At 36.4% G+C, this 24790-nt stretch overlaps 1 protein-coding gene across 2 annotated transcripts in view; it reads left to right on the top strand.

Moving 5' to 3' along the window:
* Nucleotides 1–20101, top strand: part of DCN (decorin) — a 39610-nt gene extending 19509 nt beyond the window's left edge. For both annotated transcript variants that reach the window (XM_068402055.1, XM_068402056.1), the window contains exons 3-8: nt 913–1025; nt 11014–11227; nt 11415–11528; nt 12728–12821; nt 17364–17502; nt 18578–20101. In XM_068402055.1, coding sequence (XP_068258156.1) covers nt 913–1025; nt 11014–11227; nt 11415–11528; nt 12728–12821; nt 17364–17502; nt 18578–18772 — 869 coding nt within the window. In that variant the 3' untranslated portion in view covers nt 18773–20101. The remainder of the gene's footprint in view (nt 1–912; nt 1026–11013; nt 11228–11414; nt 11529–12727; nt 12822–17363; nt 17503–18577) is intronic.
* The last annotated feature ends 4689 nt before the right edge of the window (nt 20102–24790 follow it).

The following is a 24790-nucleotide window of genomic DNA, read 5'->3' as shown; positions in this document are numbered from 1 at the left end:
TAGAGACTTTATTAGTGTCTATAAATTTTCCTAACAACCAGTCATTTAGCATTTCACATTCTGTTAAAAAAAAAAAAAAAAAAGACTAGTTAGGAAAGAACATTTTAATTTTGTGGTAAATCAGAATGACTATAAAAGATTTGCTCTATTCCAAGTCACAGTATGAAAGGAAAGCTGGGTAAAGCAAGTGTTATTTAACACTAAAAGATTTCATTTCCATGACTTCATCGGACTTACATATCAGCTATTCAGAAAATAGTCCCAAAGAGAGTCTTTAATTTAAACTGTCTGATGTTCTTTTGGCAGTTGTAGTGAAACCAAGAGATTTGTTCTCCAGAAAACTTGGACATAGTTTCAGATGAAAGAAAAGGGGGGAGGTAGATGGAGTTTTTTAAAGGTGGACTTTACTGCACGTTATTCAGTTACTGTCAAACAAACAGTATTTTTTCTGGAAATGATTATAATTAACTATTGTACTTCTTTCAAAAAAGCCTACTACTTTTTAAACAGCAGGAAATGTTCTCTGTCCACAAAAGCTAAGGCACAGTGAAATTAATAAATACCATACCTCTTTCTGAAAGCAATTTTTATTCACACAATTCAGTGGAATTAAACGTGTTAGAAATAATTTTCCCAAACTCAATCCTTTACTTCAAACTATAACTCAGATATTGTTTCAGAAAAGGGCATAATGGAAATGTGAATAAATAAATTTTGATTTGCCATAGCAAAATAAAACTCCCTTTGACTGGCTGGAGACAGAAATACTTTCCGATAAGTCTTCATAAGCTTCTTCAGGAAATGAGTTCTAGAAATGGTGTTTACTGAAGGGTAAATGCTGCTAAGAAAAGTACTGACCCCTGTTCAAAGTTTCTTTCAAAGTTAGTTGTTTATTCTTTTCACTGTCCCTAGGTCTGGAAAAAGTGCCAAAAGACCTTCCTCCCGACACAACTCTGCTGGACTTACAGAACAACAAAATCACTGAAATTAAAGAAGGAGATTTCAAGAACTTGAAGAATCTTCATGTAAGTGTATAAATGAAGTAGCATTTGCCAAAAAAAATGGGGAGAAAATGTGGTTTTGGCCTAGTACTCAGGTTTTTAAGGAAAACTGGTGAAATGCTCTGTGATCTTCCTCCACCAGCCCAGCCCATTTATTTCCTTTCCCATTCCTCTCTTCCAAACTCTCTTCTCATACCACAGAAGTTTCTCACCTGTTTTCAGCTCTTCATACCTGTCTCCTATCCATTCAGTCTCCTGTCTCCATCATAACTTCTCTCACCTATTTATTTACGTTTTCAATCCCTTTGGCACAGTGACTTTGATATTTCTATTTAAAAAGCAGATACATCTCAACCCTGCCACGTCACTCACTCATTACTGTATTCCCTCACCTCCCACCTCTGAGCTCCCGGAGATTTGTATATACCATGTTTGTCTGCAGTTTTTCTGTACTAATTTTAGTTCAATAATTTTTTCAAATCAATCTTCTGCCCCTTGCACTACAAAGAAATTGTGTTTTTGCAATAACCTTCTAGCAAAACTCCATCTTCATCCTCCTTTACCTGCCAGTTTCTTCCAACACTGCTGTCTGTTTTCCTCTTTGCTGAAATATTTTCCTTCCCTGGTTTCTGTGACTGCCATTTTTTCTGGTTCACCTCTTCTTTTCCAAGTTTCCATCAGACAACTACCTTCCTCTGTTTCAAAATTTTTCTTTCTCTGTCTGAGGTCCTCCTCCTTTATTTCTATACTTTTAATCAACATCTTAAAATTCATACCTCATAGTCTTGCCTCAATTGTTTTGAAATATCTCTTTCTTTCCAGATCAGAAAAAGGCTATTACTTCTCTGTCTTTGAAAGTAATACCCCAACTCAGGCATATTTCTGAAAATATTATTTTTCTAGCCTTTCACCAACTCAGTTTATTCTGTATATTATTCCACTTGATCCTTTTTGATTATAACCAATATAAAATACTTGGCTTTGCTTTCCTGGCTCTTCACAGCCTCTTTCTATTCTATTCTATTCTATTCTATTCTATTCTATTCTATTCTATTCTATTCTATTCTATTCTATTCTATTCTATTCTATTGTTTTCATTCACAACCCAAAAGCCAACTCCCACTTTTTATCCGTTCATGATGCCAACCAAACAAGAACTGTTTCAAACAAGAATCTACACTCAGCCACTCATACTTGGAAAAAAAAATCCTATAAACATTTATCTCCTTAAATACTTCCAAATTCCTTTTTTTTTGTTTTAATGTAACATCAAGAAGAAAAGTTTTAAAAAATTTCTAGGAACAGGCACAATGCCAGTCTGTCCATAGTGGAGGGAGCAGCATGACTAAATCATGATGAGGTTCATGTTTACCTAATTTTAGCATAGGTGTCTATATTTGAGCTAATTACATAGATAACTTCTACAGTCAACAAAAAGAAGTAGGTGCTTCTACATCACATTTCATCTGACTTGGTTTTAGAATGAGATGACTTCTGCACCAAAATTTTTTTCAGTTCCTCTGCTTGGCTACTGAACAGATTTGACACCCTAATTCCTGCCTATTTGTTTTGGTTTTCTTCCATTTTGGAGATAAGTCCTGTGTTTTCAGTGAATATCATCTGCAAGGTGCTAAGAGAAAAGAAAAGTCATGTCAGTGAAATTAATCTTTTCGTAATCCTTCTTCATGACACTGCATGAAATGCGTTAGAGCATGCTATTGCAGATGAAAAGCACTGCCCTCAGTAACTTCTGCCTACTTGGCACTCAGCTCAGGTCTCTCTTATACTTCCTGCTGTGAGTTAAGCTGTTGTGAACTATGTCATCTCATTGAGGTTAACTGTATGGATTTTTTTTCTTTCTTTTATTACAGCAGATAAAATTTAATAGTGAATTAAATAGATAACTCTTCAGGGAAGAGATTATTTATTTGTCTTACTCCCAGAAGTACTCAGTACATGCTTATGGACCAGTGGAAATCATAAAGAAGAGTGACAACAGTAAAATAAGTTTTAATGAGTAACCTTCAAAACAATTCAGTTTTCCTGGATTTACTCAAGAATAAAAACCGATCCTCTCATCTTCTCCCCAAAATAATAATTTAGTCATGCAGTACATTTATGTAACTAGGCACAATCTTTACTCTCAGCAGGCATCATTCTTCTTCTTGTGTAATATCTGGGAATGATTCCCATTCCCCACCTTGCAGTTAAATATTCTTCAGAGTCATAGTGAAAGGAGAATGTTGGTTTTAGATAAATATAACTCAAAAGCTTTGCTGTTGACAGAGCTACATTGTCACTTCTGTTTTAAGGAGATATATGTGTGTGTGTGATATATATATATATATATCTCTCATGTATATGCTTTTTAATTATATTCCCTGATAAACATGGCTTGTGTTAGTGTTTACTTAAATCCCAGTTTTCATAGAATTATAGAATTGTTTTGGTTGGAAAGGACCTTTAAGCTCATCAAGTCCAACCGTTAACCTAGCACAGCCAAGTCCACCACTAGACCGTGTCCCCAAGCACCACATCTACACATCTTTTAAATACCTCCAGGGATGGTGACTCCACCACTTCCCTGGGCAGCCTGTTCCAATGCTTGATAACCCTTTCGGTGATGAAATTTTTCCTAATAGCCAATCTAAACTGCTGACACATAGATCTTGATTCATAGATGTAGAAAAAAATGAACAGTATATTCAGTTTATTCCTTATGAATATTCCTTTTAAATTCCTTCCTAGTTCCTATAGACATCACCAAACATAGCTATAATAGTTTTAGAAGAGATTTTCATGATCAAGTTGGGTTGAACCTAAAGTTCAACTTGTACTAAAAACCAGATGCAGTAAGGAGAAAAGATCTACCTATAACTTTCCCATGGCTTCTCTTTCAGCACAAATGTAACTGCTTATGCTCTGAGTGCACAATACACAGAAACAGAAATGAAAGAGAAATTAGTACCTACAAAAATATTCTTTGTATCAGAAAATTTTCCTGAGTAGGTAAAAGAGCAGCTAAAATTTGCAGTTCTGGAAATATGGCAAGCAATTAGAAAAGGATGCAACTAAGGGAGTATTTATTTGCAAATAATAGATGACTGCCAGAAAACATCAGAGTCAACAGTTTCGGTGCACTTGGTATTTTTATAGTTTTAAATTTATCCAGGAAAAAGTGGCTAAACTATTAACGTCGAACTATAAAAGCTCAGTGAGAGTTCACACTATTTAAAAATAAAAGATAAGATATATTTCTTACCAGAGGACTTGGGAGAATAGGGAAAGAATTGAAGACAGTCTTTTTTTTAGGGCCAAGGACTGAGTCCTGCGGTTTCAGAAAACTGTCTGATATTATGTAAAAAATTTGCTTATGATTTAGACCTGTGGCAAAACAATCAGCGAAGCACTATTGGAAAAGCCAGGAAAAAAATCTTCTATGAAACTGTCAGAATTTTCCAGGCAGACTGACACTTCTGGATAGAGTACAGTACTTTGACCCCATGGACACAATAAAGAATCCAAAATACTACATGAGTAAGCCCTCATGCAGAGTGAAGGAGGAGACTCCAAAAACAGCACATGGAGTGGCATGCTGTGTGGCAAAGCCAAAGCAAACCAGCATAACACCTGGCACTTGGAAAAAGAGGTAAAAGAAACTACTGTGTATTAGATCACTGTAAGAACAGAACAAACAACAGAATAGTGACTGCATGCTTTTCCAACAGGATTTTGTCAATGACACAGTGTTAGCACCGCAAAAAGAAGATGAATGTGCCATTGGCCTGAAATCAAATGCAACGTTGCTTAATTCAAGCTGGCAGAACTATGCAAAGCTATGGTTGAGCATAAAACAGTGCTAAAACCAGTTGTATTTATACCTAAAGAAGAGACCTGCACAAAAGAGATAAAAGATTTAAACTTGGGACTTAAGGTTATGACCATATACACACTAAGGGGTTATCAACACTAAATGTGTGGGCAAATAAACTGAAACACTCTTTGTAGTAATATCAAATGGAAAAATAATGTATTGCATTAGGAATGTTTCATGCACTCTTTTTTTTTTTTTTGATCAAAAGAAGGCTCCCTATGGAAGGACAAGAGCCCAGATTAACTGAAGAAAAGTCTAAGAACATCTTCCAGGGATACAGAAAAGCTCCTAACAGATCAAAAAAATTTAATGAAAGAACAGTCTTCTGATGACTCATTACAGCTTCAGTCCCCTTTTCCCAGGCATAATTAAAAGAGAAGTTAAGTAAACAGGATGCTCTGCAAATCTTAAAATGAAGAAACAGTAACCACCGGCATACTGTAAAAAACTAGACAGATATCTCTGTCTGGTTTCTACCTCTGAACTCAAATCCCACTATCATCAATGGCAGACATTCTTAACAGGACTGAGAGATACCTTTTTTAAATATTTTTTTTCACTTGGTGTAGCTGTAGGTTTCTAACAAATATTCTGAGGAAAAAAAATTAATCTTTCTGAAATGCATCACTCCCTTAGAGAGTTGTCATTTCCTCAGACTCTCCTTTGCATCGTGCTTAAAACACAATGAGATTTTCCACTGAAACAAGCATGCAACACACCACGTGCATGCAAAACATTTTTAATGTGCAGAGGGTAAAAATCTGTCTGTGTGAGGAAAACAACAGAAGAAAATACTTTGAGGTCCTTAAAATTCTGGAGAGAGTCAGCGTAAGAAGCTAATGAAAAAAGGAAATTTTATAGAATACAACAAAAAAATAAACAAATAAATTGTGATAAGATGAATGACCAAACTGCTTGCCTCAGTAGACAAGGACAGGGTTGAAAGATTCTCTAAAACTCCAGATCATTAGGTTTTTGTTTTGTTGGAGCACAGAAATGTAGAGCTAGCTGCTCCCTGGTCATCTGTGCAAGTCATGTTACACAAGACTTATCAGTGAGAGCTCAAACGCCACGCAGACTAGATCTGCAGCAGGCTCCTTGGCTTTGCGAGATTATTCAACAAGGTACTGTGGATGTGATCAAACTGCTTTCCACAGTCATCTTTCATTTATTCTGACAGGCTGTTGTTTCAATGCCTTGCCATCTCCCATCACAGTTCATTCATCTCTTCCTTCTTGTTCCTATGTCATCCCCTTTTCCTTGCCTTTCTCAGATACGTCCCCTTGATCCTACTACCAAACCCTACCAAATAATTTAAATAACAACATATAAAGAATAATTGCACCATCATGGTTTTTTATACCTTTTTCTTTTTCCTGCCTTAACTGTAGATCATGAGCCCTTCAGGAGACATAACATCTGGAATTCTGTTCAGAGACCTCCTTGGATTCAGGGGCTCTTGGTTCCTTGAAGTTTACCAATGTTTATGATTTTTTAAATGAATTTTAAAATGAAGACTTATTTTGTAGAATTCTGTCTCCTGGTATAACACTATTAGAGAAGAAAGTCAAGTTCCATTTTATATTTTTTGTGTTCTTTGTTGGTTTTAGGTTTGTTTTTTTTTTTTTTCCCCTAAGTGTACATCCACTCCTAATAATTTGGCAGAAAAGCTTGGCTGTATGTCCAGGTTATGAGTACAACTTAACAACTGAAAATGTAAGGCAAACAAAAAGGATGAATTTTATTATTATTTTTATTTGGATGCCTGACTCCTGAGCTTACAATTCTTAAGGCATTACTGTTCCTTGAAGAACTGTAATAAAAAACATGTAATAATGTAATACATAACCCAGGAAATTAAAGAAATTCCATTGGGTCAGCGGGTTGAGTTTTCTGTTTAAACCCTGAAGGACGCATGCATCATTAACGATTTGATGTTAGGTAAGAGTACCATCCCCAGCTGGCAAAACAGATGTCTCACCACATATTATGGTTGATAACAATTTGCTGATCATTTTACAGTTCACTTCTGATTTTGGCAAGGCTCTCACTTCAAGATATTCTAAACTATGAACAGAAGTAGGGATGAAAAACCCTCAGAACAATCCCCTGAGATTCTCACATAATAAAATTACATCAAAAAAATACAATCCCCTGCTCCCCACTCCCAGACAGGGCAAAAATTATACGTTTTCGTAACCCCCGGAAGAAAATCCTGTGCTAGTTCCTACATGATTTCTACGCGCTCCCTCTGTAGTTTGTCAGGGTGTATTTTGACAAAAGTCTGCCAAGAAGTGTTCCAAAAATTTCCTGAATTGTGAATCCTCCTTTTTGTTTTGGGAATAAATATTTGAGGTAGAAACCAGGCCAGAGGGAACTAAATGGCTAGACTCCCACTGACTTCAACGGAGCCAGCATCTATTCCTGTCATACAGTGATATTTTTTTTTCTGACTACACTAATACCAGAGGTGTTTCAGTAAAAAGTAAGCCATCTTTGGAGCAAAGCTTGGACTTTTTTTCCTCTCTGAGCACCACTTAAACTGCTGGTGATGATAAGGAAGTCCATAGGTATTATAACAGAGTCAATGTTTACCTTGTAATGTTTACATGCTATATATGACAAGGGAAAAAGGCTTTATCTCACGAAAATGAGGATGTAAGCTCATTTTTCTCTTACCCGTAGGAAATTGCTATGAACCTTCTAAGACTGACTAAGTGATGTCTTTAATACTTGATGTATTTGGGCCTCTTTATTTTCTCTTTCTTTCTTGCCTCTTTTCTTATCTATGGCTAAATCTTCACACCCATACCAGGTCATGCTGAAAGCTGTACTTTTGTGTGCTCAGCCTTTTGTATTGTGAATTGGTGATATGCTTCGACCCTTTTTTTTGGGGGGGGGGGAGTACATTTATTTTAAAAGAAATATCTTTTTCCCTCCGCTAAAAATGGAAGTGTGGAAGAAGATAGATTTTTGAATAAAAGTATCAGTTCTTGTAGCTTGGTTCTAGGCTGTCAGTTTTCTGCCAGATCGTTTCATACTAGCAGCATTGCAAGTGCTATCTGTGGGTAAGGACTCTATCACTTTCAGCACTTTCACGTTGACCCTTATTTTTCCCTCTGAGTATGTCCTGCCCTGTACAAAGTTTTTATATGTCCTTTAACAAGAAGAATATAATGCCCCTTCATGCCATCTGGGCTTTATTCAGGATAGCTAGTCCATGTGGCATGTTTTTGCCTAGCATCCCTGCCTCTATAGGACTGCCTGCAGATGTTTTCCCTAGGTTTTTCTCCTCTAGTTCCTGTTTTCACTGACCTCTAAATTCCCCTGAGTTTTTAATTTAATTTTATTTTGTTTTGTTTTAACTTTTGTTACATGCAAACCATACGGGGCACATTCTGAGGAAAGTAAACAGCATTTCTCCAAGGCTAATAACTTAGTTCTTTAAGTCTTGCATACAATAGAGTTATTGTGAAGTGGAAAAGGAGCCCAGGGGTATGGCTTGCCAGGTGCTATGCTGGTGTGTTATCCTCATCATCTGCTGTTGCTCTGGGAGACAGCAAAAATCTTGCAAATTCTGATGTGTGGGTTTATTTTTTTCTTCTTTACAGCTGCACAACACTGGAAAAATCATGCATGTTTAAAATACCGAGAGCAGGGACTTGCATAGTGGGATTTAAGTGCGAAATGATATTCTAGTACAAAAAGTTGGAAACTACAGGCTTATGATACCTTCCCACTTTACACCACCATACATTCATTCCCATTGTGAAATCAGTATTTTTAAACATACCTTTCATAGATACCATCATTTCTAAGCGAGAGACTTTCTGAATGTTTGAGTAAAACAGCATTTCTATGTGCTTACCCAAGAAAACATGATCATATTCAGGAGAAAGCATTGGCAAAGCTAGATACATAGATAATTTCTGATTTTGAACAGGACTAACAGTTCTGCTCTGAAGAGTTCTAACAATGCTCTTAACATCAACTACTCAGAGAATATTTACATTGCATGTATTTACATTGAATGTATACATACCTATTTCTATCAAGAAATGTTTCACATCAGATCATCAGTTGTGATAATCATAGCCCAAACATTTTTTATCTAAAAAGCAACAAAGTTAAATCAAATCAAATGAAAAAGAAAAAATGTAAGGCAGGATTTTAGCTGAAATAAATGACCGAGTAGTACAAAGCAGGAATCAGGATAAAACTTTCAAGTGCTGATAAGATGGGTCTAAACTCATTGAATGTTGACTTAGATATCTATGGAAAAGAAATCCATAGTAAAAATTAAAAATTAAAAAAAAGTAATTAACAGTAGCACATTCAGTTATTTAGTTGTTATGATGAAAACAATGAAAGAGACTCATCTGCATAATTCAAGCTGTACCCCTCATAATAACTGGATTGTTTCCCATGTCCTAGTATTGTATGGGTAGCTGTATTATGCTATGGGCAGAATCTACATCTGTATTACCATTCTGGCAATGGTGACTCTCAGAAAAGTACACTCTGTGTGTACCCTGTGTTTTTTCATGGCACTTCCTATAGCTCAGGTTCAAATAAAAGAGATCTGGGGCCATGGCTTCCACTGACCAATATATTTGTTTTAGGAGAAGCTTGTTTTTAGGGAAGTACTCTGCTGAACTGTGAGTGACCTTTTCTACCTCATCTTGCAAATGTGTTATTGCTAGCTAGCATACTAAATTAAAACCAGATATGCTCAGCTTTATGCATACTCAGTGAAACTGTATACAGAACACACTGCTTGCTTTGCTCACGATGATCTGCAAGGGGAGTCCATTATGGAAAAAAACACACATCCAGTACCATTTTAAACTGTCATTTTCTCACCTCTCTTTCAGTTTTCATGATAGAGAGGTGCTGTTATAGATGCTGATACTATTCTTGGCACTGTTTTAATACTGCACTGATTGTGGAAAGAGCTGAATGCTCAATTTTCCTCCAAGAAACAGACTGTGTTTTAACAGGAACTGTTGTCTTCTGTTTCTTAAAATAGCATAATGGAGTTAGCGAAAAACCACGTTCTATAGCTATTCTCTAGCTATAAATATAAATAGATATTCATATCTGTATTTATACAGCCTATTTTACCTAATTCACTGCACAAACTTATCTAAGTCTGATAAGTAGATAGCAAACAGATGGAACGATAAGATTCATTCTCATACGTATCATATCTGAAATATTTTCCACTAGCTGCATTACTGTTCTGATGGTAATGGGATTTTCTTCTTTCTTTTTACGTCATGGTTGGCTAATGAAAAAGAGAACTAGCAATAATGTAAAATTTCAGAGGAATACGGAGACCACCTATTACATGTAACAGGGATTTCTCTGCTGACACTATAGGGAGCTAATTTGCTTAGGGTTATCCTGAGTCTAGATATCACAATCATGAGGACTAGATCAGGCACATACATAGTAGGCAGAATGAATATGGTCCATGATCCCTAACTGTAGAACTTAGAGTATGATGCTTCAAATTGCTCCCTGTCCGTACCAAGTTATGCTTACCAAAAAAAAATAGCTTATATCTCTGCAAAAATGAGGATATTAACAGACAGAAATCTAATAAGTGCAGTCTATAAGACTAAAAGCAAAGAGGTGATGATATACATACATGATATACATACGGTGCCTTCACTGTATTCAGTCATGGAATTTTCTGTTCAGGAAAAACTGGTTAGGACGGTTGTGTGGTAATGAGAAAGGTATAAAAGTATCCTCAGAATAAAGAAAATTAGGAAAAAAAGCAAATAAAATTGATAATGTTGGTTTTATGTGAATGACTTGTTCTTCACAGCTTGCAAGTGGAAAGGTTGTACTTATTCTTGGATATAAATTATGGATGTTAACAGAAACTGCATATACCTCTGCAATGAAATAACACTTTTATTTGTAATGTAGGCCTTGTTTATCTTCTATTGCTTTCAGAAGCTCTTAATCTATTTGTTTTAGTACTGCATTTCATTTTCTTCAGCTCACCACATTGGCCATCAGAAGACACCAAAAGACACTAGAAAAGAATAATATTTTTTGCATGTTTAATTCCTAAAATAATTGCTCTAGTGGTCACCTGAGATCTCCTTCATTATTACTCCACAGGCATTGATCCTTGTTAACAACAAAATCAGCAAAATAAGCCCGTTAGCTTTTGCTCCTCTGAAGAAACTGGAAAGACTTTACCTGTCCAAGAATAACCTGAAGGAGCTCCCAGAAAACATGCCAAAGTCTCTTCAGGAGATACGGGCTCATGAGAACGAGATCACCAAGTTGAGGAAAGCTGTCTTTAACGGACTGAATCAAGTGATTGTCTTAGGTACGAGCACGAGAAATTATAACAAAATCAACTTAATGTTTTTTCAAGATGTTGTTTTTAGTTCAATCAGTGATTTTATGTAGAAAGCCAAGAAATGCTCTAATAAATTGTATCTCAAACTAGCTTTGACCTGAAGAATATAGGTACCTACACTGCAGCACAGCTCATGACCATGTTTTGTTGGCAGAACTAGGCACCAATCCAATCAAGAGTTCAGGCATTGAAAATGGAGCTTTTCAGGGGATGAAGAGGCTCTCCTACATCCGTATTGCAGACACCAACATTACTAGCATTCCAAAAGGTAAGAAATTCAATGAGTATTTCAGAGATTTGCACAAGTATAATATAGTGACTTCTAGTCAGATGGAAAAAAAGTATTATGGAACACTTTTGAGTCAGTCTTTAGAGTATCCATTACTTGACTACTTCATTTTTTGGTCTGTTGAATTTTATTGGTTTGGAAAATTTTGTTTTTCTATTATGAGAGGCTCCACAAGAAGTGCACTGTCAAAAACAAACCATTTTTTGTTATTTTGCTTTTCTTGTCTCATAGCTGGAATATAAAGAATGTTTTCATCCTCCAACCATGGTTTGTGAGCCTGATCAACCTTATACAGATGTAAACTCATGTAGAATTAACTGAAGTTATTCAAGCATAAAATCATCCCTCCACAAGTCTGTGGGTTTGAAGCCAAAAATACTGTTCCTATACAAAAGAGAAACATTTGCTATTTTTAAAAGTACTTCATTGCAAATTGCTATAAAATAAGAACAGCTTCAATATAACCTATTAAAAAAACCCAAAACAAAACAAACTAGAATGGTTCAAATCCAGAGGAAATTATATTCAATTTATTCATACTTCAGCCAGCAGATTGTTTTGAAATAGCTGAAAAGTTTTTGAAAGTTAATACTAGTTGTTATTTCTTTCTTCCCACATTTCCTGTTTTGGATGTTCCTTTGAAGGACCTCAGATAGTTAAAATATTTGGTTCCAATTATTTTTTCCTGATAAACACAATTTGCAAACTAGTATGTGCGCTACCTAAAATAATATTAAAATTATTTTACCTCATCTTTATAATCTCATTTTCTGCTACTGTTATTTGTTAAATATCTAGGTGCCACATGTTTGTAGCTTTATGTATGTGAATAGTCTGGCTAAAATGAAGGTTCTTTCTCTTTACTATTATATATACCTCATTTACATAATCATGAAGGCTAGAATTCATATCTGGGAAGAATTTCATTCAGCTGTTTTTTAAGAATTAGCTGTTCTTTGATGACCTTAGGAGCTTTGTCTTATTTCATGTCAAATAAATTGTTACTAGCTGTTTTCAGTTTCCCTGATTGTGAAACTTACTTGTTTCATTCAATTAATTTTTCTTGTCTATGTCTAGTAAAAATCTTTTTGTTACTGTCAAAGAGCCTCAGTATAACACAAGTCCTTTTAAAAGAAAAATACAGTTTTATCAAAAGTAATTTGAGTTCTCTCTTTCAGGCCTTCCCCCATCCCTTACTGAACTTCACCTTGATGGCAACAAAATCAGCAAAATTGATGCTGAAGGTCTGTCTGGACTCACCAACTTGGCAAAGTAAGAATTCATTTCTTCTTTTTGTATAAAATATTAATTGAAATTGTAACCACCACACACACAATTAGAAAACATTATTCTGGTCTTCATGAGTGTTATCATCATTGAATCAGCACATAACTTAGCAGGAAAACTTCTAAGGACTTGTGTACTGATTTAAGAGAACAAAACACTTTTTTTTCCTAACACCACTTTCCAGCTGCTTTTAATTATGAGTGATGTATGCCCAGGACAACTCTTTCTTTGATTAAAAAAAAAAAAAAAAAGGACTCAAGATAAAGAGAGCAATAATTAGATTTTTTAGTACTGTCATGTTGCTTTCCTTGTATTTCCATCTTTGGTTTATGCAGTTTTCTTGGGACACTGCATTACTTATGCAATTTCCTCTGGAACCTGAAGAAAAAAGCACATGGGAACCAAAACTGCTTGTTACAGTGTTTCCTCTGTTTCTCAAGAAGGGCAAGTCTGCAGTGAGTCCAAGAAAGTGACAAAAAAAAAAATCATACAACATAAAGGAAAAAGTGTCATTTTTTCATGGTGATTGTACCTTGCTAATCTGTGAATATATTGTTAAGTTTCTCTAACTGTAGGAAAAAGTAAGGAGAATGCCCAAAGAGCAGTTATAGATATACAGAATCCTTTGTGAAGTAGTTCACATTAGATAACATGCTAAAATAATAAAATGGACCTTTAATACAAGGTATTTTCATACTATGATACTTTAAGACTTTTTTGTGAAAATAGAAGTGTAATTGATCTAAAAGACTGTTAGTCAGATTACTGGATCTAATTCCTGGATCTTCATCTTAATCATTCTGCTTGTCATAAGGAAGGCAGACAACAGAAATCAAAGAAAGATTACTGAGCAACAGGAGTTAAATTTACCACTGTTTATAGTAGCTTGGACAGCAATTCACTGCAATTAAGTTTATAGTAACTTAACACGTATTTCGAATCTGGCAATTCCAGGTGATAAGGCTTAGAACAGCTTTCTAGAGCTTGTAAAATAAGGCATTTCAACTCACATCTGATGTTCATAGTTGATCACAGATTTATCCCTGCTCAATAAAATCCTGCTCCTGGATTTTAGTGAAAAAATATAAATACCATAATTATGGGTTAGGGGACTATGAAGCAGTTAATGTTATTGTTAATGATAGAGGCTTAGTATAAAATGTAACATCCTCCACAGAAATGATAAAGGAAACTTCCAAAACCAAAATAAGATCATAACTACTCAGGTAGAGAGTAATTTACTTTACTGGAAGAGAAAAGTGTGGGTGAGTCAGTTGTACTGCAGATGACCCAATTTTTCTGCTTTTTCGCATTCACACTTGGAGAATATGGGCAACATCACATGGACAATATTGTTGGAAGTCCTTCTTAAGTCATAAAGTTTTATACAGCAAATGCTGATGGAATACTAAAAATATCTAACCTTGGGCTGCTTCCATTGTGGCTGTACTGTATGGAGAAACAAGATACTCTGTTGATGGTGGTGTGGAAATGCGGAGCTGCTCAGGGCAGGCACCAAGTTTTAAACTGCTCTCTGGCCCATACTTAAGCAGGCAACCCAAGCATAGTCAGAAATCCTCTTTTGCAAAGTTGAAAAATAAGGCAGAATACATATTTGGTGAAAAAGGAAGGCATTGAACATAACAGAGCAAACATGAAGAAAGGAGGGAGCTACAGGAGAGCTCCAGGATGGCATATGGGATAAATCTAAGGGGCAGCATACCCCTTATGCCACAGAAACAAGCCACTGAAAAGTAGCTTTTATTTACACATCTAAGACTTCAGGAACATCAGTATGAGGTCAAACCACTCTCCTCCTGGATCATGTCAACACATGCTCAACAGTCTAATAGTTGCCCTAGAGCACAGTTAGGCTTTAAGAAACAGGTAGTTTTTCTGACTGTGTTAAGGTGTTTCGAATTGTAAAAGAGCTCAGTGTAGACCTACTGCTCATTCTCTTTTAAATTCTTGAGTTCTAGCAGACTGCCAATATTTGTCCTTTTTGTTTGTTTATTTTCCTTGAAAAATTACTCTTAAGTCTTCCAAAGTCTTCATATAGTGCTGCAGTGGAAAAAAAAATCTCATTAATGTAAACCCAACAAAGACTTTACTGGGTTTGTGCAGGAATGAGCTCCACGGAGGATATACATATTACACAGCTGATGTTACTAAAGTCTAGAGCCTATTAAAGCTTACTGAAAAGGTCTATCCCCATACAGTGGAGGTTGCATTGAGCCCTGAGTAACGATGATGTTGAGCAGCATGAAGTTTGCTAAGCGCATATAACAAAAAAAGTGCGAATGGGCAAGCAGAGATGTTGGAGGCAAAAGAAGGTGAAAAAACATTTGAGAATTTCTTAAGTTTTTAGATATGTTTTTGATGATGCTCTTCAATGATTTAGAACACTGTGACTAGATCAGCTAAAACACTGAAATATGTTACCTACTCACTAATATTGAAGGAAATAGTATGCCAATATAGTAAACAAGAGTGATTTTTCAAATTCTTCCCTTTTTGTTCCCCTAGGAAAAAGGAGATGAAGACCTTATTGTTTCCTAACACTCTTAATCACCCTGTATTTTACACACTAATATTTTCTTATTTTATTTATAAACACAGCCTCAAGTGACTGAGAGTTTGTAACACATTTAGATGAGATGTAATTACCTATAATTTCACTGCTTGTGGGAGTTAGATCCACTTTTCTACAGACTCCTCTAAATTTGCTCTTTCCCTAAAAGAGTTTCCCTTCATGAGCTAATCCTGAGTTGGATCTTGTCCATCCTTATGGTGCATAAAGGGGTTACTTTTGCTTGAACAGACAATATGAAAGTCAGACCTGCTTTATTCATGCTGGTCTCCCTAGGTGTGACACATCTGCTTATATAACGTGCATGTATTTAGATATGTGTCAACCAAGAGTTTATAGCCTTCTGCCAAAATGTTTTTATTTCTTTTCCCAATCCTTTTAAAGGCATTCACTATAAGGACCCATTACTGAAGTCCTTAGTAGACATTCTGTAGAACTTCAGACCTAATTGCTCTGTAGGATCAAATCCCCCAAGATTTACTAAATCTTGATGTACTCTACTCAAAAGGAATTTTGTTCTAATAACTTTTAAATGAAAATTCTTCCTGACAAAATTCTAGCAAAGATATGGGATATAGTGAACTGATTTCTGAATGAAATAAATCCCTACTGATGTCAGTGGGAGATCTCATTAAGCTCTCCTTTGTCATTTCATAGTTTGACAACATCGCAATGTTTAAATTGGTATGATTGTGACTATTTGTATTATAGATAATACTAGTTAGCAAGATCTTTCTTTGACTGCTTATTTTTAAAAGGAAAATTATAAAATGCATTTCCATTCTTTGACAGCATTATTTCTGGAACCATCTCTGCCATAAAAATCAAACAAGAATTTTTAGTTCTGTGATTTTATACTAGGTCCAGATGCTGGCTCTTGAAGCTGGCACAAGCCACAAAGAATTACAGGTAGTAGATTACTGTGAATCGGACTTTCTTTACAAGTACCCATCCACAGCAAATTATTTTATCACAAGGATTCTGGTTACCTATAGAAAATTCTTTAATTGATTCAGTTGTTAATAACTCTTGGAGCATTTTTCCCTCAAAATTAAAAAAAATACTTAAAGAGAATAGATAAAGCAAACTAGATGAAGTAAATTTAGCCTTTATAGAAATAATTTTCTTCAAGGACAACACTCCTGATGATGACAACTCCTGCAGAATTACCACTGAATTCCTTACTGCAACACAGAGCATTGTAACTTATGAGAGTCTCTTGAAAAAATTCTGTAGTTTGGTAATTGCAAACTGAAATAGTATTAACACAGAAATACACAGATAGGACCAGATTTTCTAAATTGGACATAAATTGTGCTAGTAAACCAAGAATATGGATGTATAAAGCAGGAAGCATGGTTTAGTGGTGAAAGCTCTGGACTGGAACTTAGGAAAAATGTGTATGTCCCATTTCTGTGTCCTGCTGAGCAGGTCATTACGTATGACTCAGGTCCTGTTTCCAGTCTGTAACATGGCTCTAACTACATAAGTACATTAGAAGGATGTGGTGAAGATTTAAACTAAACAGTTCTGGTCACCCTGGGTTACGTAGTTTGACAAAGAATGTTACAGACGGTGCTCCTAAAGTCACGCAAGAAACTCTTACTCAGCTTTCAAACAGAGGTTGGTGCCTATGGAGGTACACAGTATGTATTTACAGTGCGATTAGTCATATAGCTCATGAAAGTATGCAGTACCATGGGCACAAGTTGAATGATATCATGATAATTATGATAGTTCACATCAGATGTCAAACTTACTTAAATATGTTTATCTAAACCTGTTCTCCATGGTGACTCTGTACCTCATGCATAATTCTGAAAATTAGGCTGGTCTGTTCTACAACTGTAGTGTATAGAAGTAATCAACTCAAGAAAGATGGTTAAGTGAGCAAGTTTAACATATTTTTGTTTGTTTGTTTGTTTGTTTGTTTTCAGATTGGGTCTCAGCTTCAACACTATTTCTTCAGTTGAAAATGGTTCTCTTAACAATGTACCTCACCTGAGAGAGCTCCATTTGAACAACAATGAACTTCCCAGAGTACCTGGTGGGCTGGGTGAACACAAATATATCCAGGTAAAGTTTATCATACTACCTCAGAGAGCAATAGTTGAAAGATTCTGAGTGGTATTTGTGTGGTTATTCAGTTTTGAACAGAAACATACACAGTATTTGTGCAAAAGGTAACTTGATGTAAGTTTCTTAAACTGTTGAATAGGCATGGAAAAGTTGCAAACAACAGGAAGGTTCATTCTGATTTTTGTGTGGGTGTGGCTATGGAGGTGTATAGATCTGGAGGTGTGCATTCATATCTCTGTGTGTCTGAGGGGATGCAACAAATATGGGATTATTTGTGTACTTTGATTTCCTCTTTACTCAAAAAATGCTTTCAAAGAACATTTCTTCTATTGATTTTTTTTCAGTTCTATTCAGTGACATTTTCCCTTTGATATCTCACAAAGCTATACCTTCAGGAAGGTAAAGAAACATAATATGCATTTCACATCAGCAGTATTTTTGAGGTCTGTGTGTCTGGAGAGCTAGAAATATGGCTTCTTGGAACCAGTTAAAATCTACCTTCACTTGGGCTAAGTTTTTACAGGAAATAAAGCTCCAAAAGAATGAAGACTCCCAAATGTAAATCACCACTTGCATGTAGCTTGGGAAAGTTAATCAGAAATAGTGACTCTGGAGCAAAGTAATATTCATCAGCTGTTTTAAATCATCATTAATTATTACTTTGGCTCTGAGTCCTGTACAGTTGCAGTCCTGAGAGTGAAAGCATTAGAGCTGGAGAGAAACCAGTTAGCACCAAATACATTCTTTATATACAGCACATGCTTCTGAACCACAGCACTGTATTAATAATTCCACATCTTTGACTCCTTTTTTGGTTACACTACAATCAAATGACAGTAATTTTATTAGATTGACTTGCAAAGTTTCTGCTCTTTCTGTAGAAATTATTTCTAAATGGGTATACTCTAGATATTTCAAAAGGTAAGCAGAATCAAGCACTTGTTTGGAAAAAAGGATATATTGTTACTCCATATAACATTGCACAATACATACCAAGTATTTGACATCAAATCATTTACCTTATTTGCCACGGTAGCTCTGTTTCTCACTTCTGTACTTCTATTCTTTCCAGGTTGTCTATCTTCATAACAACAAAATTGCTTCAATTGGTATCAACGACTTTTGCCCTCTTGGCTACAACACCAAAAAGGCTAGCTATTCTGGTGTGAGTCTCTTCAGCAACCCCGTGCAGTACTGGGAAATCCAGCCCTCTGCTTTCCGATGTATCCATGAACGCTCTGCAGTACAGATTGGAAATTACAAATAGATGTCTGAAGATGGGGTTCGGTTGTGTTTCAGCTAAAGTACCTGTTGTAATAGGCCTGTTCAAAAAATTGTTGCTAACAATGCCAAATACCAGAAACTTCACTTTAAAGTGGAGATGATCCATTGATGTAGAATAAATGAATCATTACAGGTGTACAAGATCAAGCATACCATCAAAAAGAATTGCCAACTGTGCTTTAAACTGACTTATTTCAGCCTTCTTTTCCAGCATGCTTTCTGTGGTATTTTTCAGTTTGCTGAATGCTACAGGTTTTCAGATTCCACTGTATATGAGATTCAGAGTAAATATTTGTCAAACTATGATATAAAAAACAAAAAAAAAAAGATAGTGATTGAGGTTATTTTTATAGCCACACAAAAAAAAAAATAGTAGAGGGGAAAAAAGACTCTCGAATCATCCTGAGACTTTAGAAGGTGAGAGTTACGTCCTTTAAATTTATTTCAAGCCCTGGAGGTTTAAAAATATCCACTATAACACTAAGCTAATTCTGAATGTATCTATTTAGCAGAGGCAAATAAAGTTGTTGCTAATGTCGTTATTTTGGGAAAAATATAATAAATTCATATTGTACACATAGTTCTTTAAAGTTTGCCATTCGTCTAGAGCAATGCTATTCTGGATTAGCCTAACATAATCCTATTGAACAAAATAATGAGTAGTCTGCAGTACAAAACCTGTAATCTATGTCTGGAGCTTAATGACTAAATTTCTCTAGGGCAAATTCCTTTCACCTTAGTTACAAGAGCAGTTTTAATGACTTCAGTGAGACTGCCTTGCAGAGTATGGTATTAGGGTTCAGTCATTGGTATAAATCCATGTATGTATCTAAACCAAAAATAATACAGTTCGCTGTTCACTTGTTCTGCATTGTACGTTTGTCAGCATCCTTTACTGTTTTTGTTTTTTAAACAATGTTTTTAATTGTCAAGTAGAGATATGCAGGTTCCTCATCCGATGAATATGTGGAATTTAGGTTATAAGCAAAATCATAAATATAGTAAAATATGAAGTGAAATAACTTCAAGGCCTAGCTGGACATTGCTGGGACATCATTTGTAGAAGTATGTCTTCTTAGAGTGATTTGAAGCCCTCTGCAAACTGGGATTCTTCAACCCATACCAGTGGGTAGCAAGCACATCAAAGGTAGGCTGCACATTTCTACTGTCAATCTACAAAGTTAAACATATACTCAATAAAAATGTCACCTTAAAAGAATCTTCTGCAGCCTCTTAATACTCCAAGGTCGATCTCTCTAATTTGTAAAACTTATATGTCATTTATATTAAAGAATAATGTAATACAGGCAAACTCCAAAGTGTTTGTCTTTATTTTCTGTTTTGATAGCATACCATAGTGTGTCAGAACTTTAATTTTGATTAAAAGTCTTGAAAACCGAACATCTTTGGCATGGTGATAGCTGAAGTAAGAGCAAGTTGTGTGCAATTTTCTTGCCTCAAACAACTTTTTCATGCCTAACACTCATAGGTATTTTTTCTAGAAAATGAATATATTCTCTTTATAGCTGTCATTTATTCAGGTAGTAAATAATTGGAAACTATTATGAATCACTAAAACCGTTACAGAGAAAAAGTGTATTTGCACTTGTTAGCTATTTTCTTCATATAGTAGCCGATGATTTCCCCCATTTGCATCTGTTTTTTCTTCTGGGTTTCACAATTTCTGAGTGTTATTTATAAATAAAACTAACAGTACATGGTATCCTTCTGTCACTGGAGGGAAAATGCTCCAGAAAATCAGCAGTTAGATTTTTTCATTTTGGTTCTTGGTTGGATATCTGCTATTATTCAGAGAGAGACTTCCTGCAGAACGCTAAGCACTGGCATTTCAATAGAGGATAAAGGCATTGTCTTAGCTTGAGCAACTCCACAGGGTTTGTATGTACATGGTGCATATTAGCAGATACAGATACCACTTACAGGAAGAGATTCACACAATAAATAATAACATGGAGCTGTTGGAAAGAGTCCAGAGGAGGGCCACAAAGATGATCAGAGGGCTGGAGCACCTCTCCTATGAAGATAGGCTGAGAGAATTAGGGCTGTTCAGCCTGGAGAAGAGAAGGCTCCGGGGAGACCTTCTAGCAGCCTTCCAGTACCTGAAGGGGGCCTACAGGAAAGCAGGAGAGGGGCTTTTTACAAGTGCATGTAGTGACAGGACGAGGAGGAATGGTTTTAAACCGAAAGAGGGTAGATTTAAATTAGATATTAGGAAGAAATTCTTTACTGTGAGGTTGGTGAGACACTGGAACAGGTTGCACAGAGAAGTTGTGGATGTCCCCTCCCTGGCAGTGTTTAAGGCCAGGTTGGATGCGTCTTTGAGCAACCTGGTCTAGTGGAAGGTGTCCGTGCCCCTGGCAGGGGGGTTGGAACTAGATGATCTTTAAGGTCCCTTCCAACCGAAACCATTCTATGATTCTATTACATAAAAAATTCATATAAACATATAGACAAACTTCCAATTTCTCGCTCCGTGGTTTTAAAATAGCTTCATACTAAGGCTTTTCTTTCAAACCAGAGGCAATTTTAAGTCCTGAAGAAAATATCTGAGCCTGGTCCTCCTCTGTAATACCATGGTATGTCCCATACCAAGCTTGCTGCCCTCTGTGCTAAAGCACAAGCTATTCCTCATAAAATACATTCCCCACTAACAACCAAGAGCTGCAAAGATAACAGGACTTTCCTGATTCCCAGTCCTGCATAATAAAACAGAATAAGCAAATCCTATAACACAAGACCTCAGCAAGATCATGACAAATTCAGAAGTTGAACACGCTTTTGGTTTTCCATAAATTGTGCAGCCATACCTACAGTGTCTGACTGACGGGACCCTATCCACGCACAGCATCTGCAAAGACTTTAAAGCAGCGGGAAGCCCAATACTTTTAAAATGGCTTTTCATATAAATACAGAACAGATGACTCTTCCACTTAAAAACAAAACAAAGAAAGGAAAGAGAGAAAAAAAAGAACAAACCCAAACAAACTATAAACAGTTGGGCGGAAAGAAATAATAGAGCTAAAGTAGAAAGCCATTAGGCCCAACAGTGCATCTCCGATCCCTCCTTAAGGTATGAAGATGGTAAACAGTCACAAAATAACCTGTAGGACTCAATCACATAAAGGAATAAAACCTTGTTTCCTGGTGCAGCCTAAGTCATCTTATCCCTTCCTCCATCCCTGGGCCACAGAGGCGTCACTGCAGGCAAGGGTGTGACCATCTCTTGGGTGTGAGAATAGACACAGAATCACAGAATCACAGAATCACAGAATCAACCAGGTTGGAAGAGACCTCAGGGATCATCGAGTCCAACCGTTGCCCTGACACCACCCTGTCAACTAGACCATGGCACTAAGTGCCATGTCCAGTCTTTTCTTAAACACATCTAGAGATGGTGACTCCACCACCTCCCTGGGCAGCCCATTCCAATGTCTAATAACCCTTTCTGTAAAGAAATTCTTCCTAATGTCCAATCTGAACCTCCGCTGGCGAAGCTTGAGGCTGTGTCCTCTTGTCCTATCGCTAGTTGCCCGGGAGAAGAGGCCAACTCCCACTTCACTACAACCTCCCTTCAGGTAGTTGTAGACTGCAATAAGGTCACCTCTGAGCCTCCTCTTCTCCAGGCTAAACAACCCCAGCTCCCTCAGCCGTTCCTCGTAGGTCAGACCCTACAGACCCTTCACCAGCTTGGTCACCCTCCTCTGGACTCGCTCCAACACCTCAACATCTTTCTTGAAGTGTGGGGCCCAGAACTGGACACAGTATTCAAGGTGCGGCCTCACCAGTGCCGAGTACAGAGGGACGATGACTTCCCTAGACCGGCTGGCTACACTATTCCTAATAGAGGCCAGGATGCCATTGGCCTTCTTGGCCACCTGGGCACACTTCTGGCTCATGTTTAGCCGGCTGTCGATCAGCACCCCCAGGTCTCTTTCCACCGGGCCGCTTTCTAACAACTCTTCCCCCAGCCTGTAGAGCTGCATGGAGCTAGACCCTCCTAGGGAGCCTGAAACAAAACATATCCCAATAATTGGGAAATTCAAGCTGGTGGAAACAAGAGATATGAGAATAAAAAGGTGTAGTGACAGATCCTCAGCTGCAAGAATGATGGAAGAATTTAACTGACATACAGAAGTTTCTTATTTCTTCCATCGAATATAAAATTATAAAAAATCTGAACTAAAATAATAGCACTTGCTTGCCTTTGCTTTTAAAACCAATTTTCTAATATTTTTAAAATTCTATCTTTTTGTGGTAAAGACAGAATAATAAAATTAGATACAACAATGTATTTTCTGCCATCTTAAATTAATAATGCCTATGATTCACACTACTTAGGAACATGCCGGAGTAAATGTTTGTACTTCCCTTTTTCTTATTTAAAGACCTTTTCAGAATTATGGCCAATATTTTCTGCTGTTTTTTTGATATCTAAATGTATCATTTTTCCCCTATTCATGAATCTTATTAGAGTGTTAACTGAAATCCCTGTAAGAGGTTTTTAGGTAAAGAAAATAGTCCCTTCTCTCTTCTGCTGAATTGAATAAATAAGTTGGAAATGAAAATGATGTCTTGGAGAAGTGATGCTTCTTTAAGTTCTTACTGCAGTTTGATGGCAATACTGTAAACTTATTCTTTTGTTTTTCTAGTATCCTTCCCATTTTTATTTTTTTTTTATTAATGTGATATCCCTCAAGTTTAGGCTTTCCAAAAGTACATACACACTTTTTTGTTAGCAAAACAGTCATCATATACCTGATTGGTGATATATAAATGACATCAAATCTAATTTCATTTCCAGGAAAGGATCATCTCTTAAGTCTCTGGCAACAATGTGTTACTCTGATTTCCAAGCTTATAGATTTTTTTCAGTTCCCTCTTCAGACTGCTTCTCAAATCTTCTAAAAACAGTTCTTTGGCCCATGATCTGGCTTTTTTGACTTACCAGTGAACCACTTTGTTATAATTTCTTTGTGTATATGTTTGCAACTTCTTTTAAATAGGCAGTATTATCTACTTCAGAGTCATATTAGCCAAATTAGTCAAATTAGTCAAATTAGCCATATTAGCCAAATTAGTCAAATTAGCAGAAAGTTGAGAAATTACTTTTGTTCAATGCTGCCATTATTTTCATGCCTCTGTAATATCATATGCAAAATAACTAAAAAAGATTACAAAAGACTTTCTGATCCCACCACTACTCTGAAGTGCCATCTAGTGTCACTGAGGGACAGTAACAAAGTTACTGTTCACTAATCGTGAAAACCAGGTGGAAAGATCTTCATGAGGCTTTATGCAAAGAGGCTACACAAATTCATATACTTCGCTGTTTTGCCTTTTTCTAAAAAAATCGGAGTGCATAGCTGTGGAATCAATAGCCTTTTTGTATGTCCACGGTCAAATATTCTTACTTTGAACATGGATGTGTTTTTGCTCATCCTCTCTGAATGTACACGTTGCTCTGAAGTCAGTTTTGCCTAAGTCTCCGTATTTTTTTTCAAAAGAAGTGGCCTTATTTTCCACAGTCATTACCAAGCTATTGCTAGGTGGTTGGGTTTTTTCCATCCCAAATTCTGAATCACAAAAGGTCTTTAACCAGTGCTGATTTCGTTGGAAGCAGTTTATTCAATAAAAAGAAAAAGAAATTAAGGATCATGTTAGTGACAAGTTTGCACAGCACCGAAGGGGAAACATGAGCTGTGAGATGTTCGATAGTAAGTGCATCGACTTCGAACTGAAATTGTGGAACTAAAAATAGTTGATAAATTTTAGCATAAAACATTACCCTAACAGTGCTCCAGCAGCTCCAGCTGCAATAGATCAAAGTATCTGTGCATCTCCTGAAAAGGCACAAAAGCTGTTTTAGTGTTTGAATTAAACTCAACACAAATACTCAATCAGCTAGACTCATCAATGGATACATTTAACGTGACATAAACCAGCCTTTGGTCTCCTGCCCTCCTTCCTGCTCTGGAAGTTC

Source organism: Nyctibius grandis, chromosome 5, assembly GCF_013368605.1.
Source record: "Nyctibius grandis isolate bNycGra1 chromosome 5, bNycGra1.pri, whole genome shotgun sequence".
Taxonomy (NCBI): Eukaryota; Metazoa; Chordata; class Aves; order Nyctibiiformes; family Nyctibiidae; genus Nyctibius; species Nyctibius grandis.
This window is presented reverse-complemented; position numbering and strand designations above follow the sequence as displayed.